Source organism: Otolemur garnettii, unplaced genomic scaffold (genome assembly GCF_000181295.1).
Source record: "Otolemur garnettii isolate 467f Iridium unplaced genomic scaffold, OtoGar3 scaffold00058, whole genome shotgun sequence".
Lineage (NCBI taxonomy): Eukaryota > Metazoa > Chordata > Mammalia > Primates > Galagidae > Otolemur > Otolemur garnettii.
Window position 1 is genome coordinate 523,639 of NW_003852453.1, and position 9,985 is coordinate 533,623.

The 9,985-nt window shown below is 39.9% G+C and overlaps 1 protein-coding gene across 1 annotated transcript in view; it reads right to left on the bottom strand.

The window, feature by feature from the left end:
* Window positions 1–9,985, bottom strand: part of ITFG1 (integrin alpha FG-GAP repeat containing 1) — a 277,437-nt gene that overhangs the window by 2,095 nt on the left and 265,357 nt on the right. Inside the window, exons 15-17 of the mRNA XM_003792524.3 lie at window positions 4,695–4,819; window positions 3,932–4,014; window positions 1,095–1,212 (exon numbers count right to left, since the gene is read on the bottom strand). Of these exons, the coding sequence (XP_003792572.1) occupies window positions 1,095–1,212; window positions 3,932–4,014; window positions 4,695–4,819 (326 nt within the window). The remainder of the gene's footprint in view (window positions 1–1,094; window positions 1,213–3,931; window positions 4,015–4,694; window positions 4,820–9,985) is intronic.

A 9,985-nucleotide genomic window follows, 5' to 3' on the forward strand; every position in this document is an offset into this window, starting at 1 on the left:
GTAAGAAAGCTACAGAGCAGGGTACGTTTGCCATAGGCAGCGAGTGAGCCTCCATTGCCAGGGCAAGGAGGCAGAGAGGCTTTTTTTTTTTTTTTCTCAAGAGCTAGTTCTTGTTCTGTTTCCCTGGTAGAGTGCAGTGGCACAGTCATAGCTCACTGCAGCCTCAAACTCCTGGGCTCCACTGATCTTCCTGCTTTAGCCTCTTAACAGTGAGGGGTGCAGGCGTGCACTATCCTGCCCAGCTAATTGAAAATCTTTTTGAGATGGGGTTTTGCTATATTGCCCAGGCTGGTCTTGGAAGTCCTGGTGTCAAGCAATCCTCCCCAGTTGGCTCACCACAGTGCTGGGATAACAGGCATGAACCACTGTGCCTGGCCAACTTAGGAACATTTATAAAACAATTAACATGTTCTCCTTTTCATAAGTTAGCAGAGCAGCTAAGATAAAATAGGCAGTAATTTTATTATAGTTACCCAAAAATGACCATGGTGGGCATGACAGTCCAAAGACAGTAGGTGAAAAAAAAGTGAAACATCTTTACTTTGTGACTCAGAAAGTCCTTCTGAAGAGCATGACTGAAGCCTGCAAGTCATGTGTTTAATAGATATTCATAAACAAATAGAGATTAGCCTTTTCAGTTTATGTCTAAACTGTTAATAAATTTATGGTGCTGTCCTCTTCTTTTTTCCCACATATGTGAGGCACGAAAACTATTGGGAGTTGTGTTTTCAGTTATTATTTAGAGTGTTAGACTAAGACGCAGACATCAGTTTAGTTAATGGGGAGAATACTTGATGGCAGGAGATGTGAAGCTGTTTACTGCTGTGCTTGTTCTTTCCACCTGTGTCCTGAGAAAATCACTTAACCTCTCTGTGCTCTAATTCTTTAAAAGAGATAGCTGTTAACCCTGGCAAAAGGAGGGAACATGGATTCATTAAAAAAATGATTATTTTTCAGGCCATTATGAAATTACTTCCGATGGAGTTTTTCTTTATGCCTGATGATTTTGGGGTAGTCAAAATCATCGGTTCTAAATTAAATTTAAATTTGGTTTTAAATTAAGTGAAGTTAATATTTCATTTAAATGAACAAACCTTTTCCTGCCAATGTAAAATGCCGATTATCGCCAAGATGAAAACACAGACGCCGATGAGAGCGATCGCTGTGAGTAGAACAATGTTACTTGGTGTCAGGTACAGTTTGGCGCTCCAGCTGCAGATAAAGACAGAAAAATCAAAATGATGAGACCAGGAAGCAAAATAGCTTATTAATTAATGAGTCAATTCATTCATTAATCATTCACTCATTTATCCATTCATTTAAATAAAACAAAAGCAATTAAATTTAGATAGTGCTAAGAATATTGATGAGCTTAGAGGGTTTATATTTTACTCAGAGAACTGAAATGGAATTTTTGATGAGATATTTTAGTATTTCCCTATTTCTAAGTTTGATGTTGTGAGAATAATTATTAATTAAATGTGTCAATCTTAGACATCTATTTTATTATACCTTGATTTACCTCCTGAATGGGAAACCTTGGACTCTTAAGGCTGGCCATGTGAACCTAGAATGACTTCTAATTTTTGACTCCTGTCCACATATGTAGTATGACCAACTAAAACTTAAATTTTGTCATAAATTTGTGTAAAACTCCTACCATTTCTTACTACAATGACCTTTATTAATATGTTGAGATTCCTCAGAAAATCACCTTTAATCCCTTACTGTGAAAGGCAATATGCAGAGCAATGGTCTTTAGCCCAAATAGAATCGGCTTTTCCTTTTACAACAGGTCATACAGCACAGCACTTGCAAACCCCTGGGAGCCGAAGTCTGCATTCCCAACACTGCAGGTTATTACACAAATACAACTTTTTGTTCTCCCTGGAAATAGATAACAGATACATTTTCACCTTAAAAGTTTAATAAAGGTGAGGTTGTTCTGGTATATAGCAAGTAGCTATCGATTTGTATTGGGATAATTAAAATTTATTGATCTGTAACTTAGCCTCTGGTCAATCTCAAAATATACTTCAAACTAAAATCAATTGGGTTTTTATTATGTACATAAATTTGAAGAGTATTTTTCTTTGGAAAGAGCAAGAGAAACATGTAAAATGTTAAGATTATGGAAGAAAGCTACGGCAGAATATTGCAGAAATTCAGAAAAGTAAGTAAACCTCTAAGAACACAATGTTAGCAAGTCAACATTAGCTATTCTCAGTATCTCACTCAGACTTACAAAAACCCCCAGTGCTTTCATGAGATGTTTTTGGTAGTTCTACTTTTAAAACAGACTTTTAAAACAAATCAGGAACACATAGGCATTTTGGTTAAAAAAAAAAAGTAGGACGAAAAGCAAATCCCCAGTGGGCCACTAAGAGCCAGCCTCGAGGACTGGTTTCCTGCGGATCCTTTCAGAGACACTGTGTCTCTGAGACACGTGGGCCTGGCGCTCTGTGACCCTCATCAGTGGGCGCTCTGCAAAGGCTGCTCTGCAAAGGCTTTGTCTTCCTCTTGATTTGCTTGCCACTCCATCTTAGGAGATTGTTCTATATCCACAGCAATAAAAAAAACAAAGTCGTGCACTCTGTGTGATCATGGTCCACATTTTCTAGTTTCGCTGCATACTTCATGTATAGAAAACTAACACAAACACACAATACAGGCTTATGTTAAAAAGTCTGAGCTAGGACTACAACTGTTTGTGGTGATGTTGTCTTCTTCCAAGCATAATGCTGTGATGAAGTTTATTTTCCTAGGCAGTTTGGTTGTAAGGCCCATAAATTTACCATAAAATACACCAGGGTGTGTTGATAAAGTGGCTCACTGGGGGGTGGGGGGCGTCAGGGATGCCCAATTTAAGGTACTTGCCAACTTTCATGGAGTAAATACTCCCACCATCACTAACGTTAATGTGACTTCACTAAATACAGATGGAAAGAGATGTACAGAGCTGGAGTGTGATGTGGCACCATAAACTGGTTCTAACACAACACTGAATACATCCCATCTAAAAACTTAGTAAGAATAATAAAGCCTGTTTTGAGAAGAAATTTAACCGGCAGGGGACCCTACTGGTTGCATACTCACAGATACAGTGCACCTTTCTCTGTGGTGGTTTTCCCTCACTGAAACTTAAATGTTAGCAAATACCTTTATCACCTACTTTAAAAAGAATAGAATCAATCTTATAATTCAAAGGAAAACGAACAAAGATAAATCAAGGATTTTTGAGTTAAATGCTATATTATGACAAGAACCTGCGTGTGGATAACAATACCCAGTGTCCCCTCACTGCATGCGGGGCTGTGTTAAGTGTTTCCGTCCTCATCCTTATTAGGTGTTCTCCCATTCTAAAGATGGAGAAGCTGAGACTCAGAGCACAAGAGACTAGCTCCAAATCTTGCAGTTCGTCAGTGTTTCTTTCTTTTTTTTTTTTTCCTGCAGTTTCTTAGGTGGGGTTGGGTTTGAACCCGCCACCCTCGGCATAGGGGGCCAGCGCCCTACTCCTTGAGCCACAGGCACCGCCCTAGTCAGTTTTTCTATCCTAGGTCTATTTGGGATATAACTATTTCTCAAAGAATTTATTAAAAAGATCAGTGCTTTATTAAAAAGTTTAGTATCCTGAAATTTTGGAACATATAACCAGTAAACTGGAAAGAAATTTTTTTAAGCGGAATATGTATAAAGCTCTAGTTAGTTAACCTGCTGTTTTTCTAATAGGACTGAATTTGTTCTTCATGAAAATTGTCAGGGACCTCTTGTGTAAGTATGTTTAGTCATTTACAGTTTGATATAAGCAAATTAAGTGATGGGCACTCATGGGAATACAGCAGGAAGAAGTGAGTTTTTGAGAGACATAGCTGTATCATTCATTCAGAGTTCATAGTATCCTTACCAAATTCAGTTCAAACAAAGACATTACCTTCGAGGGACATCGTGAGGGTACGGAATGACAATTAGCTGGGAATTTGGAATGATTGCAGTCCACTCTTGTTTTCGTACAGACTGGAAGACGAATTTAAGAACATTTAATATTTATTACATTCAAAAAACACAATTATTCCAAATAAATAAGGACAAATCTCTAGTACTTTGAGAAATTGAAATCCTAGATATAGATTAAGCTATGTTTACATATATTAAGCCAAAAATAGGCCTCTTGAATTGTCTGTTGGAAAAACGTTCTGATCTTTTCAGGGAAGGATTATATTTGTGTTATGAATTCATCCAGTCAACAAATATTTATTGGGCATCAATGTAGCAAGCACTGTTGGAGTGGTGTATGCAAATGCTGCCCTGAGCTGAAATTCAAGTTAAGGGGAGATTGACAATAAATAAAGTACTGTTGATATACATATTTCATAATTTGTGTAACAAGTAAAATACCATTTTACTTACACATGTTGGTAAAAAATGTTAAGGAGAAAAAGCAAGAAAGAGGAACAGTAAGGTTTATAGAAAAGGAGATGGAAAGAAATTATCTGATTATCTTCAAATCCTGATGTGCTGTGTGTAATGTAAGCTGAGATAGACCTCTACCAATCAATTTTTCTTTATTCTTCAAAGGGAGTAAAATATATTTGAATTACTTGAATTCAAATTCAACTGGATCCAAATTATTGACTTTAAATATTTAAATGTATTGAGACACAGATCACTTGTAAAATAACTAAATTTTTACTCACCGTCTCTCCAGATGGGCGTGGAATACCAACGTAGAGGTGGTCAAGGAAGTTTGCACTTCGACCTAAGCCAAGTACGCTGTATGGCAGCTGGAGAGCTAAATGTGCAGACTGGCTGAGCTGGCCGGCTAGAATTATTAAAAACAGAAACAAGTAACTTTGGAATATTGTTCCAAATATCTTTAGAACATCCTTAATATTAAAATGATAAAATGTTAAAAATTTAGGTACTGGAATTCATTCTTTAAAAATGTAGAATGAAATGTCCAGTTCATAGATATTAATGATTCACTTTTTAAAGAAAACAGCTTTATTGAGATATAATTCACATCCCATAAACATTGCCTAGTTAAGTAGTTTTGAATATTTCAAAGGACTGTTCCACTGTCCCTGCAATCTAATCTCAGAACATTTTCATGGCTTGAGCAGGTGCTCTTTCTCCAGTCCCCGCGTGATCACTGGTCTGCTCTCTGGCTCTGCAGAGTGTCCTGTTCTGAAGATTTCATGTGAGCCCAGCCCTACAGTGTGTGGCCTTGGGGGTCGGCTGCTTCTGCCTGGCGTGGTTTTCAGTCTCATCTGTCTCAAGACTTTGTTACTGAACCTGCCAGATGACATCCCGTTGTGCATGTCTGACATCCTCTAGATCTCACAGTGAATACCGTGCTGCCCTGACATCCACGCGCAAGGTCTGTGTGTGCACTCACACTTCCTATCTCTAGAGTAACATCTTTAGGAACTATCAAGCTGCTTCCAAAGTGCCTGCACCATTTTTTAAGGTCAGTCATAGGCTCCTTTTTCATTCTGAATTTTAGTAATTTGAGTCTTTCTTTTTTCTTGGTTAACCTAACTACAGATTTGTCAGTTTTGTTAATATTTAAAAATCCATCTTTTGGTTTAATTGGTTTTCTGTGTGTTTCTCTATTCCCTATTCCTCTCCTTGTTTCCTGTTTTCTGCTTGTTTTGGGTTTAGTTTTGTTTTTCTTTTTCTAGTTTCTTAAAGTGGAAGATTAGGCTATGGATTTCAGGTTGTTCTCAAATTTTAATGCAGGCATTTCTGGCAGTAAATTCCCCTGAGAAATGCTTTAGATGCATTCCATACATTTTGGTGTGTTGTGTTTTTGTTTATATTCACCTCAAAGTGTTTTATAATTTTCCTTGTGAATTTCTTAATTTTCTTTCTGGCATTGATTTTTTTTTAAAGGGCCTTGTCCCAATGTGGCCTTAGCTTCCTTGGAAGGACCGAGCGTTTTGGCAGCAGCTGAGGAAGCGCTGTGCCAGTGAAACGTACTTGGTATGACTTCAGTCCTTTTTGATTTACTGGGGTTTGTTTCGTGTTCTGCCTTTGCCGGATGGAGTGTCCCTGCGTGTCTGTCAGGGTAGGCTCTTTCACAGTGTTGCTCCGATCTCCTCTTTCCTCACTGATCTTCTGCCTAGTTGTTTTATACACTATGGAAAGAAGGGCATTGAAGTATCTGATCATTTATTGTTGAATTATCTATTTTTCCCTTCAATTATTCATGTATTTTGGGGCTCTGTTGTAAGGTGCATATACTTAGTTATATTTTCTTATAGATTGAAATTTTTATTATCTTTATGAAATGTCCTTCTTTATCTCAACTAATTCTTCTTTTTTTTTTTTTTTTTTGAGACAGGGGTTCACTCTGTTGCCTGGGCTAGCTCACAGCAACCTCAAACTCCTGGGCTCAAGTGATCTTCATGCCTCACTCTCCTGAGTCCCTGGGACTACAGGTGCCACACTGTGCTGGGATCACAGTCATGAGCCACCATTCATCACTACTCTTATTTTTTATTTCATGGTTTAGTTGGCAGCACCTAGTTGGATCATATTTTTCTTTATTCATTCTGCAAGTGTCTGTCTTTTGATAGGAGTATTTTATTCCATCTACATTTAATGTAATTACTGAAAAAAGTAGTAGTAGTTATTTTTCATATGTCTTTTAAATTATACCATTTTAATTTCCTTGTCCTTTTACTATATATTTCTTTGAGTTATTGTCTTAGTGGTTATCCTCAGGATTGCAGTTATCATCTTAACATCAAAGAATCTAGTTGAGAAGCAGATACTCATATTTTGAACATATTTTCTAATACAGAAATCTAGGATTCACCAGAGAAGTGAAGGGAAGCACAAAAAGTATGTAAGGAGAAGGCTCAAGACAGATTGCCTGACTGGGGACTAGATAAAATCCTGGAAAAGTGCTGGACATGGGGGAAACAGTAAAAAGTCTGTAGGGCTCTGCACTCTGCAGTGGGCCTTTATGACCTTGGCTACATGAGAACCCCTCAACTCATGTGAGGCTTGGGCCTAAGATAGGGAGTTGCCTATACCCTACATAGAGAGAGATACTGCTTTAGACACGGAATCCCACAGGATCCACGGCTCGGACAGCTTCCGCTGGATGCCAGGGAGCTGCAGACACAGCTGCTGCCACTGTCCTGCTCCATGGAGGGAGGGGGACTGGGTGCTCCCATGCAGCCCTGGGCAGGCACCCCTACGCTGCTGCTGTTGAGACTGAGATTCGGCTGGTTGCCTGGGAGGGGCCCTGTCCCCTGTGGTTGCAGGACCTGGATACCATCGTGAGAGTTCAAGGATGGGCTCCACCCCAGCCTCAGGCTGAGTTCAGACTGATTCTGCTGTAGCCATCCTGCAGCCAAGGAGGGACAGGGGAGCCCACATTGTCCACAAAAACCCAGGATAGTGCCCACCCCCCTGCCACGGCTGCGAGACCGAAACTCAAGTGCCCACACTCCACAGCTTCTTGCCATGTTGCTTGCCCGAGAGGGGCCACACCAGTCTGGGTGCAGGTCCATAGCTGGAGCCCTTCTGAGAGTTTAATGCTGGGTTGTACCCCACCCTCAGGTGGCTGCAGATGCCACCACCCAGAAAGAAAAAGGGGAGCTCAGGTCTTCATAAACACTCTTAGGAGAATACCCACTACCCTGCTAGGGGATGAAGATATGGGTGGCCCAAATTCCTCACAGCGTTGTGCCCACGCTGCTTGCCTGAGAGGGGCCCCTGTTATCTTTGGTAATGGGCTGAAAGGTGGCCCCATGTTAGAGTTTCACATTGGCCTCTGTGCTGCCTTCAGGCTGATGCTACTGTAGCTGCAGCCCCCGAGGTGGGAAGAGGAGACTGGGCATGCCTCTGCAATCCTGGGACAATTCCCACTACCATGCTGCGGGCTCCTGTGACACCAAGACCTGGTTACCACATTTATTGCGGCTTCCTGTCCATGCTGAGAGGGGCCTGCTTGCTTTGGTTGTGGGCCCACAGCTGGCAACAATTTCCAGAGTTTTAACTATGGACTGTTCCCTGCTCTTGGACCAGTTGTGGGCTGATGTTGCTCTAACTGCCTCCAAGTCCTGGAGAGAGAAGGGAGGAATTGTCCCACTCACTCCTAAGACAATTCCCAGTGTCCTCTTATAGACAGCTATAGGACAAGGGACCAGCCTACCCAACCTATCACAGCTACCAGCAACACCAGCACAGACTGTTTGGGTCCCAGTGAATTCGTTGACCACCACAATTATCACCTATATCACATCAGCTTTCCGCAGGCCTGAGAACCCACCCACATACTTGGCTCACTGTTCCTACCTACTATACGGCTCAGAACAAGCCACCTGGAGACCCAAGAATCAGCCCTCCAAGACTTATTAACGCTGGTGCAAACATAAGCCACTCTGGGCCCACAAACAGGCACACTCAGCTCATTGCTGCCACCACAAGGGTCCCAAAACTGGCTCACCTGGCATCCAAGTTCCTGGCAAAACCACCACAGCTTCAACTAATAACCATACCCTAATCCACCAAGGAAATTGTGTACTGCTCAAATCACCCAAAGATCACACTGCCATAGGTATCCCAACCCAAAGCCAAAATTCCCTACTCCATCAACAAAATACACTATGTATCTTCAGGAAAAATTCTTCCCCATGAAAGCAATTCAAAAAACTGAAAGCGGTGATTGGTATATCAGATATATAGAAATCAATAGAAGGACACAGGAAGCATGAAAAAGCAATGTGAGCTCACTGCAGGACCACAGTAATTGTGCCACAGTGGATCTCAAGCAAAAAGATTCCTCAACATTCCTAATAAAAAAATTACAAATATTGACTATATAGAAGGTCAATGAGATCCAAGAGAAACCTTAAATAAATACAAAGAAATATTATATCAATTCAGGATATGAATGAGGAACCAAGGTGATACATTAAAAAAAATAAAAACAAAGATTCTGGAGTTGAAAAATTCATTGAAGAAAATATAAAATACTTTCAAAAGCTTCAATAACATGTGAGACCAAGCAGAAGAAAGAATCTCAGAACACGAAGATAGGTTTTTTGAAATAATCAAGTCAGACAAAAATAAGGAAAAAAGATAAGGAATGAACAAAGGCTTTGGGACATCTGTGACTACATAAGGCACTCCAACTTACGAAGTGTCAGTATTCCCAAAGGAAAAATTGAAAGCATTTCCTATAAGAAATGGAATAAGACAAGGATGCTCACTTCTGCCACTCCTGTTCAACACAGTACTGCAAGTCCTAGCCAGAGTGGCCATGCACCAGAAAAAAAGGCATGCGGACTGGAAAAAAGGAAGTCAGATTATCCTAGCTTACTGAGGACATGACCTTTTATCTAGAAAGGACTGAGGATGGCATCAAAAAACTCTTTGATTTAATAAATGAATTTAGTAAAGTTTTAGGATATGTAATCAATATATAGAAATCAGTAGCATTTCTAAATAACAGTAACAGTCTAGCTGAGGATGAAATCAAGAAGGCAATCCCATGTACAGTAGTCACAAAAAAATAATACTAGTAGGAATAAATTTAACCAAGGAGTTAAAATATCTCCATAAGGAAAACTAAAAATATTGATGAAGGAAACCATAGATGATACAAACTAATAGAAAAACATCCTCTGATCGTTAATTAGAAGAATTAATATTGTTAAAACAAGCATATTGCCCAAAGCAAACTGATGGGGGTCGCTGCAATTCTTATCAAAAGGCCAGTGTCATTTTTCATAGAATCATAAAAAACAATTTTAATATTTTATATGAAACCAATAGAAAAAAGCCTCAATAGTCAAAGCAATTTTGAGCCAAAAGAACAAAGCTGGAGGCATCACATTGTGTGACCTCGGGTTATAGTACAAGGTGATTGTAAGGAAAACAACCTGCTAGTTACTCAGAGGTTCACAGATCACCGAATAGGAAACCTAGAAATAAGACCACATACTGGGCTCGGCGCCTGTGGCTCAAG